At 54.9% G+C, this 22,712-nt stretch overlaps 10 protein-coding genes across 10 annotated transcripts; 6 read left to right on the top strand and 4 right to left on the bottom strand.

The window, feature by feature from the left end:
• Positions 1-731: 731 nt before the first annotated feature.
• Positions 732-1,394, top strand: CTAM01_03812 (uncharacterized protein; the record flags this gene model as incomplete). Its single annotated transcript, XM_060519843.1, has 1 exon — positions 732-1,394. The coding sequence occupies one exon, from the start codon at positions 732-734 to the stop codon at positions 1,392-1,394; it is 663 nt and encodes a 220-aa protein (XP_060385264.1).
• A 1,257-nt stretch (positions 1,395-2,651) lies between these two features.
• On the top strand, positions 2,652-4,253 carry CTAM01_03811 (endonuclease/Exonuclease/phosphatase; the record flags this gene model as incomplete). Its single annotated transcript, XM_060519842.1, has 3 exons — positions 2,652-3,515; positions 3,593-3,871; positions 3,963-4,253. The coding sequence occupies 3 exons, from the start codon at positions 2,652-2,654 to the stop codon at positions 4,251-4,253; spliced, it is 1,434 nt and encodes a 477-aa protein (XP_060385263.1).
• A 1,785-nt stretch (positions 4,254-6,038) lies between these two features.
• On the top strand, positions 6,039-6,302 carry CTAM01_03810 (uncharacterized protein; the record flags this gene model as incomplete). Its single annotated transcript, XM_060519841.1, has 1 exon — positions 6,039-6,302. The coding sequence occupies one exon, from the start codon at positions 6,039-6,041 to the stop codon at positions 6,300-6,302; it is 264 nt and encodes an 87-aa protein (XP_060385262.1).
• Positions 6,303-6,376: 74 nt separating this feature from the next.
• Positions 6,377-6,532, bottom strand: CTAM01_03809 (uncharacterized protein; the record flags this gene model as incomplete). The annotated part of the gene is made up of 1 exon (XM_060519840.1): positions 6,377-6,532. The coding sequence occupies one exon, from the start codon at positions 6,530-6,532 to the stop codon at positions 6,377-6,379; it is 156 nt and encodes a 51-aa protein (XP_060385261.1).
• Positions 6,533-6,549: 17 nt separating this feature from the next.
• On the bottom strand, positions 6,550-7,142 carry CTAM01_03808 (uncharacterized protein; the record flags this gene model as incomplete). The annotated part of the gene is made up of 2 exons (XM_060519839.1): positions 6,550-6,994; positions 7,048-7,142. The coding sequence occupies 2 exons, from the start codon at positions 7,140-7,142 to the stop codon at positions 6,550-6,552; spliced, it is 540 nt and encodes a 179-aa protein (XP_060385260.1).
• Positions 7,143-8,538: 1,396 nt separating this feature from the next.
• Positions 8,539-10,572, top strand: CTAM01_03807 (uncharacterized protein; the record flags this gene model as incomplete). The annotated part of the gene is made up of 1 exon (XM_060519838.1): positions 8,539-10,572. One exon carries the CDS (start codon positions 8,539-8,541, stop codon positions 10,570-10,572), a length of 2,034 nt encoding a protein of 677 aa, XP_060385259.1.
• A 2,389-nt stretch (positions 10,573-12,961) lies between these two features.
• Positions 12,962-14,170, top strand: CTAM01_03806 (uncharacterized protein; the record flags this gene model as incomplete). The annotated part of the gene is made up of 1 exon (XM_060519837.1): positions 12,962-14,170. One exon carries the CDS (start codon positions 12,962-12,964, stop codon positions 14,168-14,170), a length of 1,209 nt encoding a protein of 402 aa, XP_060385258.1.
• A 1,640-nt stretch (positions 14,171-15,810) lies between these two features.
• CTAM01_03805 (uncharacterized protein) lies at positions 15,811-17,305 on the top strand (the record flags this gene model as incomplete). The annotated part of the gene is made up of 2 exons (XM_060519836.1): positions 15,811-15,902; positions 16,105-17,305. 2 exons carry the CDS (start codon positions 15,811-15,813, stop codon positions 17,303-17,305), a joined length of 1,293 nt encoding a protein of 430 aa, XP_060385257.1.
• Positions 17,306-17,529: 224 nt separating this feature from the next.
• Positions 17,530-18,507, bottom strand: CTAM01_03804 (short chain dehydrogenase; the record flags this gene model as incomplete). The annotated part of the gene is made up of 2 exons (XM_060519835.1): positions 17,530-18,298; positions 18,401-18,507. The coding sequence occupies 2 exons, from the start codon at positions 18,505-18,507 to the stop codon at positions 17,530-17,532; spliced, it is 876 nt and encodes a 291-aa protein (XP_060385256.1).
• A 966-nt stretch (positions 18,508-19,473) lies between these two features.
• On the bottom strand, positions 19,474-21,231 carry CTAM01_03803 (uncharacterized protein; the record flags this gene model as incomplete). Its single annotated transcript, XM_060519834.1, has 9 exons — positions 19,474-19,801; positions 19,849-20,009; positions 20,057-20,097; positions 20,151-20,264; positions 20,319-20,450; positions 20,496-20,585; positions 20,638-20,829; positions 20,877-21,044; positions 21,093-21,231. The coding sequence occupies 9 exons, from the start codon at positions 21,229-21,231 to the stop codon at positions 19,474-19,476; spliced, it is 1,365 nt and encodes a 454-aa protein (XP_060385255.1).
• Between the last annotated feature and the right edge of the window lie 1,481 nt (positions 21,232-22,712).

Here is a 22,712-nt window from a genome sequence, read left to right as displayed (position 1 = left end):
CCTCGCCGGTCTGCGCCGGCTCAAAAGTATACCAAACGAAGCGGCAAGTAGCTTGATCTTGTCTGTGGTTTCAGCAATGATATAATGCTGTAAAACGTGACAGACCGAGGTGAAAGAACACGAGCTGGAGGCGAGGCGGTGTACTCGTACTTATATGTTTCCATCGCAGCCTCAGCCAGGCAGAGGATGTGCAAGGCGGACGTTATCCGACACTGCCTTCACCTACCCACCCACACACGCAAGCACGCACGCACACCGACAAGGTTGCAGGCTGGCTGGTGATTCGGCTCAGTCACATTAACCCAGCCAAGAGCTGCCTTGTATGGCTGGAAGATGGTGGTCACCAGTGCCTATTGCCCAGTGCAGAGGTCTCAATATCGCGGGGCAGCCAGCCACCATCAACCCCCACGTGAAAGAGGCCTATGAGGAGCGTGACTCCTCACCCGCCATGAGTGTCTGGGAAAAAGCTGTGCAGTGTCTCCAAATGGCCGGGGTGCGACCAGAAGCAGAGATACGCATCCGGAAATGGTGGTAAGCTGAGGCACCGGGCTGGGATTCGTATTGAAATCTATCACAATTCCTGGCAGACCGCAAGGAAATCCGGTCTTTTGGTTGCTTCGCGTTCCTCCGTGTGGGTGTGTCGACCGGCGCGCGACTACCGCGGCTTATATGAATAAGCTGAGACAGATTTGCAACCACCACACGTATTGGTTGGAGGCCGAGTCAGGCAGATGACTACCTTGCCCACCATAGCGCCAACCGAACGTGCCGATTCCCTCAGTGTGCAAAACCACCGTCGCTTAACCGGTGCGCATTTTCGAGGCCATAGACCTGCAAGCAAGGAATGTGCAAGACAGCTGTCGACTAGACTGGCCAAGGGACAAGTTTTTGATCGCCCTCCCACGCTTGCTAGAGCGGCTGGCGTACCTTGCATGACGCCTCCAAGTGGCGCATTTGAGTCAGCTCGACAGACCGGCCTCACACCGCACTGCAGATTGGACAAAAGGCAGCCAAATTCCGATGATTCCTCGGTGAAGTCGGGAGCCTTTGCTGCTCGCACCCTCGCTTCGGCCAGTCGCCCATCCGAATCCTGCACCACCCTCAGCCTCAGAAATGGAAGATCGCCACGGTGCATGAACCGCTGCGAGATGGGCATGCAGCACACTCGTCTTACGGCTATGAGGCCTCTGACCTCTCCAACCTTCCTGACTTCTCCGAGAAAACCCCCGAAACCTCGCGAAATACGAAGCAGCTCGAATGAGGCCCGTATTGAAGTGGAAATGTCGATAGTTTGTCCGAATAACCCTGGTTTCTTTCCAAGGTCCTGTCTTGACTTAGAAACAAGTCAGCTGGTTCCCCGACTGTGTACACATTGCGTCATGACTTGGATTTGACAAGAGCGGACGAACATCTCCTAGAACCGTAGCCGCTGCCATCCCATGAGGCCTGAATCACGTCTCGAAAAATGAAGTCGGGCAGCGGGCCGTGATAAGAACGTGACTGGTTTGTGGGTCGTCGTGCTGGTATCAGCCCGCCGCGCAAAGACGCTTGCTGGGAGAGGCCGGCTTTTTGGGAAAGCCTGGATGGATCGTCTGACACCAGGCTGCCCTAATTATCCTAAGATGGTGAGTAATCGACCCGCAAGGCAGTGAGACTGGACTATTGTCTGCGCCAGCTTACCTTACCTAGCTGCTATTCCCACGTAAGAACGCCATTCAGAGTCTCGGGACGTTGAGATGGAGGGAGGGCTGGTCGCGCTTCCAACGAGAATGCGGAGATAAGGCTTGGGGGCCGTGGGAGTGTGTGACAGCTTTCGAGCTACCTCGCAAAAGACTGGTGACTGGGAAGATGGACGTTTCCAAGGCATTCCATCAGATACTGGCGCCATCAATCAGCGGTGAAGGCATCAGCAGGAATGCCAGGCCCCAATGTGAAATTTGACAGATTGGAAACCCGCCGTCTCAATTTGTCTTCTTGCCACGGTCCGTGGCGTGAATCCACTACCGTATGTTTCGAGGCTGATCTAAGCGGTAGGATCGTGGTGGTTGCGCCGATATCTGTAGGTTGGTTGGTTGGTTGGTAGGCATGTAAGGTAGGGACCGAAAATGGGCTGGCTGCTCAGCTTGGAATTCCAAAGAGGAAGATCCGGGGGAGGCGAAAATACCTTCTTACCTTGCCCAGCAGACCCCGGATCGCCAAAGAATGCAGGAGCTTGGGCCATGGCCGTTGCTTCCTTCCCCGCCAGGTTCCAGAACCAGCACGTGACCCACTTGCCAGCCGGGGGCCGGGGCGGGCAGGTGCTGGGGCAGCCGCAGGGCAGGAGATGGGGCAGGAGGATGCCTGCTCTTTCCATCTCAAGTAAAGCGAGCTTCAGCTTTGTTCCAACGTCAACGATCCAATTCATCCAACAGCACCTCATCATCTCAGTATATTGCCGAGTCAGGGAACACTCATCAAATTCCTTCCCATCCGACTTCTTGTTGCTCTTCGCGCTCATCACCTTCCCCTGGGCGTTCTGCCGTCAACTTCTAGTCTCCGCAGCTAAGGCGCACGGCCCCGGCCTACTGTCAAGCTCCCGCTGTCCAAGTTTGTTTGTACAACACATCTCAAGTTCTCTCACAGCTCGATTGATCGTCTATTGCGCAGTCATCATGCTCGTCAAGCTTGAAAATACAAAGTCGGCAGCGGCAAGTTCTATGGTGCTCCGCCTAGTGAGCCAGAACGTCCGGTATGCAACAACGAAACCCACTCCCAATGAGAGATCGTGGAGTTTTCGGGGACCGAAACTCTGCAACCAATTGGACTTCCTCACGACTGGCCACGAGTCAGCATTCATCTGTCTGCAAGAAGTCCTCTACTCTCAACTTGAAGACATCCAGTCTTACCTCGGTCCTGCTTGGGGACATATAGGTCTCGGTCGTGATGACGGCAAGCGAGGTGGCGAATTCTCACCAGTCTTCTACCAGGTTGAACGTTGGCAGTGCGTGCGGAATGAAACTCTTTGGTTGAGTAAGACACCGGAAAAGCCATCTAGAGGATGGGATGCCGTACTGAACCGTGTTGTTACCGTCGGGGAGTTTCTCGATAAACAAACATACTCGCGTATCGTTGTCATGAGTACGCACTTCGATCATATAGGAGTTGTCGCTCGAGAGCAGAGCGCCAAACTGCTTCTCAACGTTGCTCGAGAGTGGAGCAAAGGAGCGAACGGAAAACCTCCGACAACCGTCCTGCTCGCGGGTGACTTCAACAGTACCCCGGATGACAATGCCTACAAGACAATGGTGGCGCCGGAGTCAGGCATGATCGATGTCTCAACTCAGGTTCCTAAAGCGAAGCGATACGGAAACGATATCACGTACACGTCGTTTGACGAGCCTGATGAGAAAACGAAGAGAATCGACTTTTTGTTTGTGAAGGATCCGAGCCCAGCTACCATCAAGACATTTGGCGTGCTATCGAACAAGTTCGATGACGGCGTTTATCTGTCTGACCATAGGCCAGTCGTCGCCGACGTTGAGATTCCTGTCTTACGAACGGCCAGCAATATCTTCTGAAACAATACTACACGTCAATCGTGGCTTGGATTCAGAATCGTGGACCCCCGTGCAACGTCACGCAAATCAGCGGCGTAGAAGAGGCAGATCTGGACCTGCCCGAGTCTCCGAGACAAGCTCCCTGCATCTCCAGCATTCCAAGGTCTCGACGTCAAATGAATTCGACTGGCGCGCAGGAGCTGGACAACCGTTCGGCATCGAGTGATAGGATCTCGCAGCAACAGGCTATCGACGAGTCGATGTACACGGCCGACGACGAGTGGCGTTGCGTCATTTTAAGCCTCCAAAGTCAGTCGATATGGCGTTCGCATACGGTACGATCACAACGGTATTACCTTCCGGAATCGCTGCGTATTATATTGTATACGTTTGTCCTTTCTCTGCCATACGGCTTCAATGCGGCAGGCCATGTCATATTCTACCTACCACTGTGGCGCGTTGGGATCGCTTTCAACGGTGGCGTTGAGGGATTATGCCTCAAGCGAAAAGGCGGTGTGGCTCCGAGATGGTGTCGAGTTCCTCGCTCCACAACCAACAACCGCCTATCGATCCGTCCGCCTCGGATATGTCGACTTGTCAGTCCATCGCGTCTTTGCAGCAGCGTCCGCTCTCGGCTTCATGCAGTTCGAGCGTGCAAGAGTGGCATATCGGACAAATGGCGGGCTCGCCATACTAGATAATTTGCAAAATTGCTAAACAAATGCAACCGTGGCGTGCATCAGATCTGAAGATCTGGATGGATACATACACTTGAAGACGTTCGTCAGAACCGTGTCATCGGCCTCCACATTTCTAATCACACAAACTATGCTTCTCTGCATACAATTCGTAATGACGATGTCTTTGACCGTGGTCATTGACTGGTGCGGCAGCTCTGCACAAAACACAAAGAGACTCAAATGTTGATGGTCGGAGGCACTTGACTGCAAACGAGCTCAATACAGAGCTCATCCATTCTCCGCAAGATACCGAACCGAGGATCCTAGCGACCCGTTCATTACCTTGGATGCGACGATGCTCCACTTCTCAACGAGGATAAAACCAACTTTGACTAGCTTCCTCGATAAGACGGAGCCACGAGAGGCTCCGGGAGGGCCTCACTCGAACCCATTTCGGCATGTCCTCGCGCTAGACGGATTTTATGCACAGCGGGCGCTGGTATACGGTGATGATGCCTGTGGGATGGGTGCATGTCATGCAGCCGGAATACGCAGTTGCGTACAGCGTGTGGAGGACGGTCTAGGCGCCAGCCAGGCAAATTGTGAATCGCACATGTTTCTTCATGTCACCTTGCCTTTGGACGATTCAGACTTGGAGTACTGCGACGGTATCAGACCGCGGCAATCTACTTCTACGCAGAAGAATGGAGGGGGAGACATTTCAGTCCAGTACAATTGGAGAATTTGAAGTACATCATCTGGCTGATGTGGACGGTCATATCGGAGCTGATAGTGCGGAGTTCGAGACCACCTTCGACTTCGAGACACAAATCCAAGAGGCGAGAACAACGCTGTCATGGCGACACGTCGTTCAGAGTCACATTGAGAACAAACTCCAGTGACTTGACCACAACAACAACATGATGTCGATCTCGAGTCCGTGTACCGCGGTGACGCTATTCCTGCAAACAGTGTCGTTCTTGCAGCGAGATCGGTACCTACTAAAGAGGGACCAGGGCATCGTACCCCAAGATATCCGTACGCAGCTCTATCAGACGCATACCCTACAGACAGCAAGACGCGGGGAGACAGATCTAGACGGGCAACACTGCAGGAATTCAGCATCGTGATGCCATCTTACATGGCTTCGTTCAACAATTACAAGGGACTAATTTGTGCTTGGACAAGTTGGCCACGGACAGCAGCCATTCAAGTCCGAGATGGAGCGATGACTCCCATTGCCGTCCCGGCCCCGCCCTATGAGAAAAGCGAGCGGGCCCGGACTGCATGAATCTGCATTCCTGACCGGGTGGGTCGGGCCCATGATTGGGCTTTCCGGCGCAAGTGCGTTGGCGATGCGGTGCCGAAGGGCGATGGGGTTAGTTCTGCATTATGTGCAGACTTTGCTTCAAGCTTGTCAACCATTTGAAGGCGCCCGGTTGTCTACCTACGCTACCCAGGATGACAACGAAACTTTTGAAAGTACAGGAAACGTCTCCTGATGTTTGGTTCGCGCATGCTCCGAGTCGTCAACCACCTCGACCACCTCATGGGGCGCGCACCAGACTAGGGACTGTCTCTCGGTCGATCACCTCACCAATCCTGAGAACCTCCCTTTTGTTTCTTTTTCTCGCCCACCCCCAAATATCTTAACCGAAGTCGAAAACACTTTTTGGTCAAAAGAAGAGAGAAAAAGGGTCTGGCAGGCCGCAGAGCGCGGCAAACGATTGGATGCTCGTGGTGTCGTTCGTCAGCCCGCTTCGCTGTTGATACCCAAAGGCCAAACCCAGCCACAAGGTCGGGCAGTAAATCCAGCCATTTGATGGAGAAGTCGAAAAATCTCAACCGAAAAGGGCACAACGCACCAGATAGCAACGCTCCGTCATCTTTGAGTGGCACCCCCGCCTGGTTCGGCCCTGGAGGTGGATCTCCCGCGCACACGGAGACTCCCTCCACCAGCCAGATTTTAGCAGCACAGCGCAGCCCAAGGCAGCCGGCCCATCCTGTCTTATTCAGACAACTGGCAGAAGACTCAGAAAGCGTTGTTTCCCTCTCTTCTGTGGCCACACCCCCGTCGAGTACCTAGGCGTTCTAGGGCCTCCGTCGGTAATTAGTACCTAGGCCAGCGTGAGGGAAGGGGTGGCTGTCGCATTCGAGAGTTCAATGGCGGCACGAAGAAGAAAACACTGCCATCGGGGCACAACGCAGAAAAAGCCCTTGGTCGGACACTCGCACAAGCAAAGCAGCTCTGCTGTCTGGCATCGCAACACATGGGCGGCGTACACGAACGTCAGCGCTACGACGGTAACGGAACATCGATCTAAATGGAAAGTTCAAGGTTGGGGCACTTTGTGCTGTGAAGAGCTTCCTTGTGGGCGCGGCGTCCACGGATTCGCAACACCCCAGCAGGCCTTGCCAGGCTCTTGACCCCCGTTCGAGGGAAAATCCATTGCAACGGTCGCGGACGGGAAGAAACGAAAGACAAGGGCTTCTCCACAGTTGGGCCTGAGTGCTTCTGGCGCTCTGACCCGAAGCGGCGACGATTGGCACCGGCGCCAACGAAAAGCACCAACATCAGAGCCCCAGGGGACCGCCCAGTTCCCAACTTTGCGGCCAAATGCTATGTCGAAGGGGTTTCCCTGGTTTGACGCCGGTGCTGCGGATGAACCACAGCCAACAGAAGCTTCCTGGAACGAGACGAACTGGCTCGACGTCGGTCCAGCAGACTTTAGCTGAGTCCTTTCGACGGTCTTTGCTGCCACGCGGTGGAGCTTGAGGCTATTCTGTTAGCTCTAGCTTGTTTCTGATGTGGGTTGTCGCAGTTTTCCCACCCAGGAATCCCGACTCCCAGGACCCAGCGAGCGCCAGGAAGGAAAAAAAAATAAAAAAAGTTCCCACAAGCCGGCAATCTCTGTCCTCCACCCATTTTTAGGCGATTTCGATACAGTTTGACAGGGAGAAGTGACGACAGCAAAGAAATTCCCTGTCCTCCTTGGGTCCCATGCTTCTCCAGACTCGCACACGTTCTTGACAGTCACAGACCCTGGCATTTCGACTGTGCAACTTGGGAGAGACGTTGCAAAGCTGGGCAGCACCAGTAGCCCATCTCCTCGCACACCCTCTCTGTCTGCCTCTCCGTCTCTCTCTAACGTTACAGGCCTGTCCTCCGTCTCCCGCAAACCATAGTCCGTTCCAGCGCTCCCGTCCGCCTCGGATAGTCGAGAATCAAAGCCGGAGCCAAGTCTCTAGATCCATCAGAGCTCTCACAGCCATTTGCGGACTCAGGCACACGCCCCTCCTCCTTCACTCGAGGCAGTTGTAGTGCTTGCTATCATCGAGCGCTGGCCGGTCATTGGAGTGACACTGGACGAGCGGCAGAGCACCCCGGGCAACGAGAAGACCTCATCCGCTGTCAGGTCCTTTTTTTGCTGTGACCACACCCCTCCATCGGGTCGTCAAATTCAGGGCCGTCCCCGCGATTGGCCTTTCTGTAGGCTATTTTTTCACTTGTGGTGCTGCGAATGAGTTGCTGGGCTGCGCACACACCTCGCTCGCCCTCCCCTCCCTTTGCTCCGGACTCTTCCTCCCACGGCGCAACAGTCATTACACTACAATTGCAACTGCACGCACTCACGCTACCTGTCCTATCCGTACGAAGGAAGTACCTTACCTGCAATGCAAAGCATAGGTCGGGTGAGGTACCTAGGTAGGCAGGGCAGGATTAATAAGACAGCACGCTCGTCCACAGCCCGCCCACGGCCACGGTCAGCCGCCGTTTTCTTGGATTATTATCGATCCCACGTTGTATACAACGAAACACAACAACAGATTCGACAAATATCATCTCTCTCCCTCGTCCGCGCTTCTCCTGACGATCCATAATACCTCAACTACCCTTACTCTTCTGACAACCTAGGTAGCCAACAACGAACAACGAGTAACCTGGCCGCCCTCGCACACCCAGCCAGCATCAGCACCAGCATCCGCAGCGTCTCATTTTCTCCCACACCCAATTTCCACGCCCCCCTCATCCTGGTCGGATTTTCATCCCCACAAATACGGGCCCTCCCTCCATCAGATAGTGGTCGCATCCCCTTCCGCATCCCCACTGCCTTTCTCGTCCGCCCTTTATACAAAAAAGTTCCCGATTCCCACCGCAGCCAAGTTCTTTCCCCCCAGTTCACCACACCTTCGATCACTTGCTACGAACCTACGATTGCTCGCCTCTGTCGAGGCACCTTTGCCTCTTATCACCAGTCGCTCGACTACCGAGCCAACGCAAACACACCATAGCCCATTACGACGATCGACACCGCTTCATCATGGCCCCTAGGAAGATTGTTGCCCACTGCGAAGACGTCGACGAGGAGACTGGCTCCGTTATCCAGGGCTCCGACAAGTATGCCCAGTCACACGCACCAGGAAGCCCATCAAGAGAGAAGGCAAACAGCGGCAAATCTCGCAATAAGGACAGGATGACGAGACCAATCTCCGCCTCCCCGCAATACGGCCACACCGACTCGGACGATACCGTTCACCCCGCTATCCCGGACAAGAAAGTGAGGGACAAGAGACGATCTGAACAAAAAGCTGCTGATCGAGCCGCCGAGAAGCTCGCCGAGAGGGCCGCAAGGGACGAGGCCGCCCGAGAGCAGGGTCGTCGAGAGGAAAGACACCGTCTCAAGAAGGAGCAGGAAAAGGCTTCACGTCGCGAACAAGAACGCCTCGAGCAGGAGCAGCGCGAACGAGAGGAGCGTCACCAGAAGCGCGAGCGATCCGCCGCCAAGAAGTCCGCAACCCGTCCCTCCACAAAGCACGTCAACACGGCCCCCGTCGTCCACACCCAGAAGACCGCCCAAAAGCCAGATGAATACAGAAGACCACGTTTTACGGAAGAAGAATCCTCGCAGTACGGTGTACAGCAGCCGGCACAGGCACAGGGTGCGCGTCCCCGAGCTTCAAGTCGCCCTGCCAGCTACTACGGCCAAGGCTCCCGACCACCTACCTCCAATAAGCAATGGCATGCCGCGAACAACGCTTCGCCCTTCACTCCGGCCCCGAACCCATCGCCATTTGCACCATCGATCCACGCACCGCCTTCCTCTCATGCCTCGTCGCCCTTTACTCCCGCTCCTATGCCGATTCCCATCCACCCATCACCGCATGTGCAGTCGCCGTTCGCACCCGCACCTGGCGCCTCATACACCCAATCGCCAGGCCCCTGGGGCCCCGGAAGTGTTCCTTACCCTATGCAGGCGCCGCACCATCCGCCTCCGCCGCCGTCGAACGATTACTTTCCGCCTACCCCTGTGGCGAGCAGCCCCCGACACTCAAACCTGGCCCAACGCTTCCAACAGAGGCCTTCGTCGGCCATGGGACACCGGTCCATGTCAGCGTCTACCTTCGAGTACGACAACTACGGATACCATCCTAGCCCTGTCCACGCCCACGCCCACCCACATGGACCCGGCCCTACCTATGAGCAAGAGAATATCCCCATTGGCAGACGGCCATCTCTCAAGGTTCGGGACAGAGACAGAGACAGCGACTTGATGCCGCCGCCGCCGTTCCCCCGCTCACGAACGACTGCCCCTCAGCAGGCTTTCCGTCCCCCGCCTCAACCTCATCCTCAGCAGCGACAGATCATGTCTCAGGGCTATGACTCTGATGATTTCGATGGCGAAGAATCCATGTACCAGGAAATCGTTCCCCATGGTTACCAATATGACGACGGCGTTGTTGCCAGGCCCCGTGGTCACCGAAGGGGTTCCAGCACGTACAGCCATCGCGCATATCAGATCGAACCTGCTCCTGCTCCCGCGCCCGCCCGCAGTAGCCGCCGCCATTCGTACATGGCTGGCGGCGAAAGCGGTAGCTACTCGCAGTCCAAGTATGACTCTGCCGAGGCTGCTGCAATGGCCTACCAGAACGGCGTAAGCGGCGGCGGCGGTGTGCCTTTGACTGCTGCGGCCCTCTCAAAGGCTGGGAAGAAGAGCAAGAGCAGCAGGTCCAGTGGAAGTAGCGACAGCCGCGACGAAAGCGACTTCCTACGAAGCGCCACCACGCGGACCACCCGGTCTTCTGCCATTGACGGCGACGACATCACCATCAAGGTTACGGGTCACGCCGTCCTGCGAGTTGGCAACGCCGAGATTCAGTGCCAGGATGGCGGCGAAATCAACATCAGCCAGGCAGCACGCATTGCTGGTGGTAGCGATAGGGATACCGTCTACTCCGATGAACGCCGCAGCCGCATTGACCGACCAGCTATCCGTGATCGATCCGAAAGCCGGACCGACTCCTATGCTCGTAGCCAGGCGGACGAGTTCGAGCAGTTCCGCATTCCGTTTACCTAAATCGAATTGCAACGACAATGACGAGTTGATGAAGCGACGCACTTTTGTTTTTCACTTTGCACGGTTTCATTAGAGCGAGCGTTGTTTCTGCACTTGGAACTCAGATTGAAAGCTGTATCGATATGATTGGCTTCTTATTTCCATTTCTCTTTCTTCTTTGCTTCTGCAACTGCTTAGGTCGACTTTCTGGCAGCGGAAAAGTTTATACCCAAAGCAGAGGCTGTCGCGAGCTCTGCTCCTTTATCTTCATATTTTCAAGCATCTTTATACCATTTACAGGACGAATCATGTATGTGCCGATTATGGCTGTGCGGCCCGGGTGAGACCCGCGGGCGTTTTGAATTTTGTAGGGTCGGGACACGATAATGAGTTGTGTTTTCTGGACATATGCGGAGACTTTTCCAGTCTCCTAACCCGGAAGGAGTCATGGGTGTCGTGTTTCCTTTAGCGCACGACATCCGGACTGGACGATTTTGATAGACAACCTGTATCGGCAATCCGGGAAGTTCGCACTTCTTGTGCTTTTAGGGAGAAGGGTATTCAGCAAATTGTTACGCTTAGTTAGCTACCTTGCGCGGTTCTGTTTTCTTCTTCTTCATTTCTGCTTAGAGGACATTGTTAGCAGGATACCATTGGGATGGGTTCGGCTGCCCCCTCCAAAGCCACGGGCATGGGGCGTTGTTGGAGACTACAAAAGGACGTAGTTCATTCAGGGCCCCAGCCTTTTGGGACGGGCAGGTAAAAAGGGGAGTGGTTCTGGAATGTCAATGGGGGCTATTATGGTGTATGGTATTTGGTAGCGGATGAACTACCCATCTCATTTCCCTATTCTAGCGGCAAGGATAAGATACCCCTAACATGGCTGAGCCGTGTAGGCCGCATATGAAATAAACATGTCGTTGGAACAACAACTCTATCGTTTGCAATGTGCTTAATTGTCTCGCGATTATGGTGCCAGCGGACGTTGAATGATGATCTTTGTACGTTCACGCCCCTCCTTCCATTTTAACACGGAGGACCGCCGGAGTCAATCACTTGCCCGTTCCGGGCATCCCGATGAATAGGGAGACTACACTCCAGACTGCTTCTGGAACTCTACGGACTCAGTGACTGTATGTATTTTTGCTCTCCTGAGCTCTTGCAAGACCAGTAACATCAAGGTTCGGACACTCAATTGGTGAATATAATCCCGCCCCCTGGATATAAGAACGAAGTTTCCGGGCATGTTCAGCGTCTAGCTGTTGGCGCCGGCGTTGTGATACAGATTTGAAACGGGGTGGATTAGTTCACCTGTTGGGGAGGCCTTAGAGTGTGGTCGCTTGAAAGGCCCTGGAGGATTCGTCTGAGAAGACAAGACGGGCCATCTTTCACTTCTTTTCTTCTCTGCAGTGACATTTTCTTTGAAGTGTGTTTGGTACGGATGCTCGTCAAGTTAGGTAGTTTATTTCTGGATGGCTGGATATGGGATGGGGGGCGGAAGGGAACATGTCACTCGGCGCGTGTTGGGAATGAAAGCGTTCGAACGGATGTGGATACCGCGTGCGCTGGCTCCCGCGCGGCGGGTACGGGAGAACCCAACGGTTCGAATGGAATGGTCCCATTGTCCGTTGTCCGTTGGTGTTCCCGTTTTTTGTGACATTTGCGGCTTTGGCCCTGGATGGTGCCCGACGATTCACGAAAGGGGATAAGGGGGTACATGGTTTGGCGTGATTGGGTAAGGTGAGTGAGGTGTGAGTGAGGTGAGCATGGTGGATGCGGTTGCTGGGCTGCGGGTGGGGTCTGTTTACTTCCGACGTCATTGGGACGGGAGGCTGGGAGAGAGCAGGCGCGATGGGGTGCTGGACACTATTTCGCTAACACAGAATACGGCCTTTGGAGGTCGCATCGGGTTGCACACGAATCGAAGGGCCAAGCTATTTGTCCGTAGTCAGTGTTTTTCCTCCATCTTACAAGGCCATTTCACCTTGGAGTCCTGGGCAGGCGCAAAAAAAAGTCCCGAGAGAGAGCAAGGAAGCGACCCCCAGGCAGATTCCCCCACCAACCACCTCACTTGTTCGCGCACATCCCCCAGCCACGGCAATTTCTGGTTTCTATAGGAACAAGCCTTCCGCCACCACGCGGCTGGCCAGGCAACTTTCACCTCTTACCTTGTCCGCATTCTTCACCTTTTCGACATTCAACCGGGAGAATAGAGTGCGTATTACCCATTCTCTGACTAGAGTGGACTGCAGAAGAAGCATTCCCTTTACAGCATCCACAACCACACATTCCAGTCTCACCTCCATCATCGCTGGTTCTGCCAGCAATCGTCAACCACTACCCAGATTTCATACCGAAAAAGCTTTTACACCACGTACCTCGACTTCAACTGAAGTCCGTCTTGCCAATCATGGCTCCGGCCGTCGTCAACGGCCTGGCGCACCAAGCCCGCTCCTTCATCGCGGGCAGACGACTCTCGAGCCTCCCCGACCCAGCAGACATCACAGCCCGATCAATCGACGCGGGCTCCGTCGGGCCTCTCGCCGCTCGCTCCCTCCTCCTCGCCCGCGATAGCACGGGATACAAGGAGGACCCCCACGTCGGCGTCACCGACCCGGGCAACATCAACAACACGGCCATCTTTGTGCTGTTCGGCCTCATCGGCGCCGCTTTTGTCATCACCGGCATCTGGTTCTTCTTCTGGGCCCGCAACGGAGGCTTCTACTTCAAGGACAACGACTGGGATGACTACAAGACGACGGTGCTCCGCCGCAGGGGTCCCAACGGCACTCTCCTGTCCGGCGCCACCAAGTCGACCAAGCTCGGAGGCGGCAGCGTCTACAAGGACTACGACGACAACCAGACGAGCATCTCGGGAACTACCCTGTCAGGCATCACGGCGGGGCCTAGCGACATCGGCGCCCGTGAGAAGCGCGAGCGCAAGAAGGAGAAGAGACGCAGGGAGAAGGAGGCCGCGCGCCACAAAGAGAAGGCCTCGTCCCAGAACTACGACGAGGCCGGCGTGCTCATTGACGAGGAGGCCGAACGCGAGGCCAAGAAGCACCTCCGCTCCTACCGCCATGAGAAGCCCGCCCGCGTCGGCGGTCTGAACAAGGAGTCCGAGGCGTCCGAGTGGGATGGCTCAACGAACCCTACCGAATCCAACGTCTCAACCAGCTTGTTGTCAGGCCAGCAGACCACGCCGACGTCTACGCCCCACAAGAAGAGCGGCCACGGCGGTATTCGCAAGGTGTACAGCACGGCGGACCGCAACGAGGAGCGCGAGCGCCAGCGCATCCGCGCCGAGGCCAAGAAGCTGCAGGAGCGGGGCCGGGCTGCGGGTAGCTCGAGGCGCGACTTCAGCTTCCAGCGGGCGAGCACGGTCGCCGAGGACCAGAACACGCGCGGCTACGCGCTCCCGCCGCCGAGGGAAGAGCCCGAGCCGAGTATGCCGGGCAGCTGGGCCGAGAGCGATATCACGAGCGCGCTGGAGAGCGATGTGGGGAACAAGTCGTATCACCACGTCATTCCTGGTTTGAGCAGCCAGAGCGCCGTGAGCAGTGATTACGCGGATGAGAGGCGTAAGAGGAGAAAGGAGCGTCGTCACCGTGATCACTGAGTTATGATGGTCATGTCATGGCCATGATCCTGGTGATATTTACAAGTCACGGTTGATAGGATATGAAAGATGAAGAGCAAGTTTCGCGAAATGAGGCATGATGAGTCTTGAATTCTCATCCGAGACTGCATGGACGATGGACGAAGGAAGTTGGGAGATGGATCATGGAGAAAAACAAACAAAGACACGAAATGAGTTTGAGTTGCGATTGGCGAGCATATTTTGAGAAATGCGGGCGTTTGGGGATTGCTTTGTGGTAATTTCTGGTATCGGGGACTTTGTGCCTTGCGGGATGGATGTGTAGAGTAGCAACGCGAGCAACGCGATCATGTAGATTGATGATTGGGCCGAAGCAATGAAATGAGGATTCAGTAATTGTGTTTTGCAGCTGTGATTATGGGTGATAATGATGAGGGGATTGTAGTGTTGAAGTGTCATGTCGAGGTGAGTTGAAATGTTGAGGTTCGATGTTGAAGTGAAGTCAAGTGAGGTTTATGATGTGAGCTAGGACATTTGTAGTTGATATCGCCATTCGTCATCGTTGTTAACTCAAGGTTTGGAGACGGATATGGAATTCTTGGGTATGCTCATTCTAGCTTGAAATGTCTGGTTATACACCACGAAGCTTTGTATTCCAGGAACCTGATCTTTTCGTCTATAGCGGTGGTAGATTTTGGCACGTTTCAAGATTTGCTGTGTTCTGAATCCACATGTGGTTTTGAAATACCGTTATCCGTGTCATTGAATGATTCCCACGCAGTCGGTCACTACTGCTATGTACGGATACTGAGGGAGGGGGGGCAACTTACCTGCCTTAAGCCTAATGAAATCCAGTGCGTTGACCGCCCCGTTCTAATATTATTTACTTGTAGAAAGAGGAAAAGATAGCCATGTTCTTACAACCCATGGTCTTATCTGGAGGTGTGTATCTGTCAGCTCGGCTCCCACTAAAGTATGAATGGAACTGTTTTCAAGTCCATGATGTTGCGGTGTCCGACCGAGTTCATTACTAATTGGTAAGCGGAACCTTCAGCGATAAAGTTTCCAGCCCCACGGTGTTCTAGGCGGGGGTTGCTGCACAACCTGGACGATGAGTTGGTGCCGGTAACTCATTGGATCCTTGCAGGCCCGAGCGATCGCGGCAGCCGCCGGCCGCTGTCGGGGCGTGGAGGGGGAGGGGCGGGGACCCTTTTTTTCGGCGGGGTGGTTGGGAGGAACGACGCCGCGGGGTATTGACGGGTTGCTTTTTTTTCTTCAACCTCCCTTTCCGCTCACGCTCCTGTTTGCCTCTCAAACGAATTCGGTAGTCCGGAGTGGACCAATTGCTTCACTCGTACCAACGCGGAAAGCATATCATTCGCCAAGCAACTTTCGATCACTATTCAAGTTTGTTGAGAGTGTTCTGGCGATTTTGAGCAGGGGTGATTCGGAATCGGTGCCCCTCATCAGAGGCACTTTGCGCAACACCATCATCACTATCGAGCATACCAAACGCGGGAAAACTCAGTAATCTCACCGGCGTTCGAATCTTGGTGTGTGCATTTTGGGGAATTCTAACGCCGTTTCTTTTGGCGCAAGAATTACGCGCAGAAATCTGAGAGGGAAGGAAATAGGGGGAAGGAAAGCCAGACTAGCCAGCCATGGCGGACGACGAGCAATGGAGCGGCATGGAGAACACGGTTGACGATCCGGAGGAGACGAGGGTCATTTTCTGTGCCCTCGGCTCATTTCTGTGAGTGGTTTATGTTCTATTTTCTCTTCCTCTTCTGCAATTGGATGAGGGGACCACTGCTATATCACGGGCGAGTCCCGCAAGGCGGAAGAAATTCTTCACCCTGACGTGCCAAACGAACGGAACTCACCCTCACTCTTATTCTCATCTTCCTCACCACCATCACGACCTCAATCCTTTCAACTCACTAACCATCCTACAGCCAATACGCAAAAGTGGCACACTTCAACGTAACCCACCTCCGCCGCCAATCCTTCTACGCCCTACCTCAGGCGCACTGGCAGATGCTCGCGGCTCCGCCCTTCAACTTCCTCGACACCCTCGAGCGCACCGACGACGCCATCGAGTCCAACGCCGAGCTCGCCCGCGCCATCGCCCACAACGGCCTGCGCTCCTTCCACCTCGTAGACGAGAACTCGACAGAGGAACCCAAACTGCCGGACAACTGGGTCGGCGTCGCAAAGCACGGCGACACCGATAAGGCGCGCAGCACCCTCCGCCAATTCTACCGCGACTGGTCCGCAGAGGGCGCCGAGGAGCGCAGCATATGCTACGGTCCTGTCCTTGAAGCCCTCGATCGCGAGCGCAAGGCCCGACAGTCGTCTTCTGCTACGACGACAGACGCCAACGTCGCTGCCGCGGAACCCCTGAAAGTCCTCGTCCCCGGCGCAGGACTAGGCCGCCTCGTCTTCGATCTCTGTCTCAACGGCCACGACGCAGAGGGCAACGAGATCTCCTACCACCAGCTCCTCGCCTCCTCCTACATCCTAAACTGCACAAAACAAGCAGGCCAACATAACATCTACCCCTGGGTCCACTCCTTCTCCAACCACCGCACGCGCGAGAACCACCTCCGGAGCTGCGCCGTACCCGACATCCACCCGGCGACGGAACTCGCGCGGGTGCAGCAGCAGCAGCAGCAGCAGTCTTCTGAATCGGGAGGCGCAGGGATTGGCAGCATGTCGATGTGCGCCGCAGACTTCCTCTGCCTCTACTCCGACGCCGAGCACGCCTCAGCCTACGACGCCGTCGCGACCGTCTTTTTCCTCGACACGGCGCCCAACCTCATCCGCTACCTCGAGACGATCCACCACGCCCTCCGCCCCGGCGGTCTCCTCATCAATTTCGGGCCCCTGCTGTGGCACTTTGAGAATAATGCCCCCGGAAACCACGGGCGCGATACCGACGGCGATGGCGACCACGATGCGAGTAACTCGTCGGGAATTGCGGATCCGGGGAGCTTCGAGTTGAGCGATGACGAGGTCATGGCGTTGGTCGAGAAGGTGGGTTTTGTGGTGGAGAGGAGGGAGACGGGGATTGCGGCGCCGTATATCCATGATGGGGAGAGTATGTTGCATACCACGTACCGGGCGAGTTTTTGGGTGGCGCGGAAGCCGTTGTAGACTTTTTTTTTGCTGTCTTGAACTCTCTCGATCTTCTGATTTCTTGGCTCTGTTACCAATCTGTACATATTGACGGGATGTAAGGGGTCAGCAGTGCAAGTTAACTGCATTACGGTAGCATGATAGACTCGAGGCAAAGGCAAAGTGAACCCTGATGGGAGGCAATTACATATTCTTGTTCAAAAAAACAACACACCATCTACACAGCCTACTCAGAAGCTTCCTTACAACTTACTAGGAGGAACATTCAACTCCCCCCTCTGCCACAACGACCCGCCATCAATAGCAATAACCTCCCCGTTAACATGCGAACCCGCCCGACTGGCAAGGTACACCACCGCGCCCGCGATATCCTCCGGCCGTCCCAGCCGACCCATCGGGTTCCCCTTGCCAATCTTATCCGCGCCGCCGCCAATCTCCAACAACCCGTTGGACATCTTACTCGGGAAGAAGCCGGGGGCAATGGAATTCACGGTAATCCCTCTGGGAGCAAGCTCCAGCGCCAAGTTGCGACCGAGGTGCAATACGGCGGCCTTGCTGGCGCTGTACCCATACGTGCCCTGCTTGCCCAGCGTACCGACCCCCAAGCCCGCAACAGACGCCGTGATGATAACCTTTGCCGGCTCGCCGCCAGCGCTCTTGTTCGCGGCCACGCTCTTCTCGAGCAGCGGCGTGAACAGCCGGATGGTGTTAAACACGCCCTTGACGTTCAAATCCATCACCTTGGCAAACGCCTCGTCCGGGTGGGTGTCGAACGCCTCGCCCCAGGTAGCGCCCGCGTTGGCGAACAGGATATCGACGCGGTCGGCGTGCTTCCTGACCTCGGCGACGAGGTGCTCCACGCCCTTGATGGACGCCGCGTCCGCGGGGATCGGGATCGCGACGGCGCCGGGCTGGAGGTCGGGCAGGGCGTTGAGGGCCTTGCATGCCTCTTCGCAGGCTTTGCCCTTGCGGGAGGAGATGAAGACTTTGGAGGCACCGGCTTGGAGGAAGCTGTTGTTTTTTTTCCATCGTCAGTCAAAGGTTTCCTTTCACCATGGTCCTGGACGGATTAAAGAGCACACGCAAGAAAAGAGAAGGAGAGATTGAACGTACGCTGAGGCGGCGTGCAGACCAAGACCGCGAGAGCCGCCGGTGACGACGGCGACCTTGCCCTTGAGGGAGAAGAGGGAGGGAAAGTCGTTGAGCTGTGCTTCGGCCATTGCTGATGATTTCTCCGGGGTTCCTGTGATTCAATTGATTGTTTCAAAGGTTTCTAATGAAGAAGAGCAAGTTTAGAAGGACAGAAGGTCGGAAGATCGGAATAAAATGAAGAGTATGGGGGATGAAGAAGGTAAAAAGGGGGCCCGGGATTGGAAATCCGTACAGCTAATCAATCAATTCGTGTCTTCCCCAGAGTTTAGAACCGACCTTACCCCGGGCGGTGACGTTTGCGGGGGAGAAGATACCGAGCCTCGGCTGTCCCGCTAGCTCCAGTTGCCCAGACACCAGGCCCACACCGGGGAAAAGCGTGCGGTCGGGGCCGATTACTGATGCACAGCATTTTGCATTTTCGCTGCCTTGGGGTCCTTGGGGTTCTTGGAATCCTAGGGGCAAAAGTGCAAAAACACCAGACAGGAATTGTAAATTCCATGTAAGGTACGGCTGCATTGTTCTAGGACCCAGCGTCCTGGGTTTGCGGCGCAGCCCCATCACAATTCATATGCAGGGTACTTCACAAGCATAGGCTGAGCAAGTAGGGTTGGTAATTCAGTGTTGAGGAATAAATAGCACATAGATGAGAGTCGTGATCGTGTTGACGAGATCCACACGAGATGAGAGAAAAAAGAGACTCTAGTAATGCAATCTGACCATGGCCTGTTCCCATGCTCTCCACTGTTGTTTGAGCTTGCATCAATGCTGCTAATGCTGCCAACTCCCTGTGAATAACAATCTTATGCCAGATAAATCCAAGTAAATGTTTGACAACATGTGAATCATCATATCATAGCTTCCGCAATAATAGCGTAGTAAATGAGCCGGGTTGTCGGCAAAATAGACTGTCGTCTCATCGTGATAGAGGAGCCCAGGTAGGCCTAGCTCCTCCCAAAACGTATAATTTGTTAAAATGTGCTGCCATCACAAGTTGTGACAGAGACGCAAACATGTTTGCAGATAAAGGCGTCTGCTTATTTTCTTGACTTCTTCTTCGCTCGGGTCTTCTTCTCCCAGCAGTCATCGACGGCATATTCGACGTCTTCAAAGTCGTCTGGGCTGATGTAGCCGATGAAGAAGACCTTGACGTTGTGTTCAACCGTGACAAGTTTAGAGTAGTTCACGCGCGATTCTTTGGCGAGCTTTTCTCCCTCTATCGTGATCTTGGCCCGGACTGGTGGGAATCCAAGCTTTGGCTCATCGCGAAGCGGTCGATGAGGCTTGTGGCTGTAGATCATGCCGTGCTTGTGGGCTTTTACGCCCCTCTTGTTGCAAGCTTTGCCTTGATACGTGAGGATTGGCCTGATCTGTCAGCGAAAACTTCCACATGATAAATTAGGCCGACTTACACGCAGGTGCAGTGCCCTTCGTCATTCGCAATGACAATGAAGCGCCTGAAACCGATGAATACAGACCCTCCAAACTGGTCTTGAATCTGCTGCTTTTCGGATATCGTCGAATTCCCTGCGGCGTGAGAGCCGGATGGCTCCGACCATAGAACCTTGAAGACCTATCACACTTAGTCAAGTGAAATCATAAATGTGTAAAGTAACCTACCGATCCGGGCCGGAATTTGTGTGACGGTTCAACGACGTAACCTCCAAATTGTCAGAGTCAGTGAATCGAGGTATAGATGCATATGTCCACTCACGAGGGTCAAGATCTTCAGCAGACCCATGAGTGCCGCTTATGTCGAAGGATGGTGTAGGGCTTTGGCGGCCCTTTGGTGTTGCCGTACCGTCGTCCTCCTCGTACGCTGGATAAGCTGTCTGGGTAATCAGCCATGGGGATGGCACTGAGGACTATGCCTGTTCCTTACCTGTACCATATGCGGGATCCGTCGATGACCCGCCGTGACCGGAAGTCCCATACATCTCGTTGCGGTTCGACATAGCCTCTTGCACAACCGGATCATCATAGTCATCTAGGTCCGCCGTTGCGTATCCAGAGTCTGCCGACATCAGCATGGTTCAGATCCCTAAGCCGAGTGCCTCACCTTGACTGTATGTAGCCGTAATTGGATCATGAGCTGTCCCATATCCCTCAGACTCGTGATATAGGCTTTCTGCCCCAGCTTGCGGAGGAGCTACTTTGGATTTGTTAGCTGCACAGTTTTTCACAAGATCAACCTCGCTTACATTCTTCATCCTGTAGCCCAGTGGTGCCACCCTTTGCGCCCCAGAAAGGATCTAATGGCGGCGGGGGAGGGTCTTCAGGTGAAGGACTTCGTTCAGCGGGTGGATCTGGGGCGTAGGCTGTCTCTTTTCCCTTCCTAGATCTACCTGAGCTGCCTTGGGATGTCGCCGAAGGTTCATACATGTAGGATGGATCTGCAGCAGGGTTAGTCCCAGCTATGCGATGCTGTCACACAACTCACCATTATGCTCGATATCCTGTCCCTCATAGCCATAACTGTGTTCGGTGGTAGGTGGCAGATCGAGGTTGTCCATGGTTTCCGTGAGTTCGTCTACTGCTCGGGGAGTGAAATCGTCTTGCGGCGCCGGCGCCGGCATCGCAATATCCTGCCACTCATAGTCGTATTCGCCTTTAGACGTCAGCTGCATTCGCAATAGCACGTCGATTCATGACTCACCATTGCTGTTCATGCGGTACCTGTAGTTCTTCTGGTAGTCTGGATTCCACTGCCAATCACTCCATGCACTCCATGTACTCCCACCTCTGCCGCCTCCGCTCTTCGACTTGTGTTTGCTTGACCTGCTCGACTTGTGCATGATTGCATTTTGTGTCGACACTTGGAGAGGTTCGAACTTCGGCGCCGATCATGGGTGGGCCTCCGCGCAAGACCGGGTTCGGGGACGGAGACCGAGTCTTGTTGATAGTGTAAGCTTGAGGCTCAAGAAGAAAGAGACAACAGACAAGCGGACCTCGACAGGCAAGCCGGGCCTCGAGGCCTCGGGGCCACGACAGGATAAAAGGAGTGCCCGCTTAATTGGTTGAAGTAGCTGCGCGGCAACGCGTGACGTATCTTGCGAGATATGACTGGCGCAAAAGCAACAGTACTCTTGCAGGAAGGGGGGTATGAGCCTTCACAGAGCCTGCATCGTCTTGCAGGAGCTTCGAATCCTAAAGGGATGTACTGAGGTGGAATGTCGGTGCCAGGCTGGGAGAAAGAGTGTGAGGAAGAAGATCGGTCAACGGGAGAGCGTGAGACAGGAAACGGAAGACGGAGAACGACGAGAAGAGGGTGTGACACGGCACGGTTGCCTTTTCTTCCCGAGTTTACCCTCCCAAGTGACTGCCACAGTATGGTCTATGGACCCGGGGTCGATAAGCCGAATGAATGCACTTCATTATCCATCGAGTATTTCCCACCGTAGGTACGTGGAGCAAAGTGGACAAGAAACAACGGCGGCCCCAAAGGCTCGCCTTCTCCTCTTCCAGTCCCGCGAGGTGGTCTCACAGATGGCACCCGCTTGCACACCCTGGTCTCCGTTCTGTTCATTGTATGGTGTGCAACCCAAGAGACGCCACCCCTGGCTGTATGAAGGCCCGAAGAGGTTGCTGGCCGGCGGCGGTTGGCTCGCGTGTTGATTGAAATTCTGTACCGGTACGAAGTGACTGGAAAAGAGACAAATGGAACCAGGCTGCGCTTCTTCGTCCCGTTGTGTTTTGGTGTGGGATGACTTCCCACCAGTAGCGACGACTGCTCGACTTGACCCCGCGCTGCCCGTGTCCACCTGCCAGTGGTGCCAGTGGTGCGCGGTGGTCCTTGTCACTGCCTGGGTGGACCGCCGAGAAGAGCCCCCCCACGGAAGCTCGGGCTCATTAGCTGTGGTGCTGACACATATCGGGACTAGCGTCGGGACGGCAGCAGCTAGCTCCGCAGTACGTACTCTCGTACCCTCCTAGAGCACAGATAGGTACCTGGTTGGTCTCCGCTGAACGGCTGGGAAGGCACGAAAGGCACAGGAAGCAGATGCAAAAGGGGGCTAGCACACGGGAGGCAAGTGGATCCGCTTACCGAGAAAGGCTCAAGGGGGCTCCTCCAACGGTGTTGCTCGTCTCGGTCAGCACCCATCGTTTTGTTCCCACGTTTGTTGCATTATTGCTGCTGTTTAGGTTGGTGCTGCCTCTCCTGCTGGCCTGCTTCTGCTGGCATGCATCCGTAATTAGCACTACCTTGCCTGAAGAAGGTGGTGACTGGAACGAGCCGCGTCGACTACGCCCACAACATTCTCAAGTCGAGCCGTCA

Source organism: Colletotrichum tamarilloi (genome assembly GCF_030869305.1).
Source record: "Colletotrichum tamarilloi strain Tom-12 chromosome Unknown Scaffold_9.1, whole genome shotgun sequence".
Lineage (NCBI taxonomy): Eukaryota > Fungi > Ascomycota > Sordariomycetes > Glomerellales > Glomerellaceae > Colletotrichum > Colletotrichum tamarilloi.
This window is presented reverse-complemented; position numbering and strand designations above follow the sequence as displayed.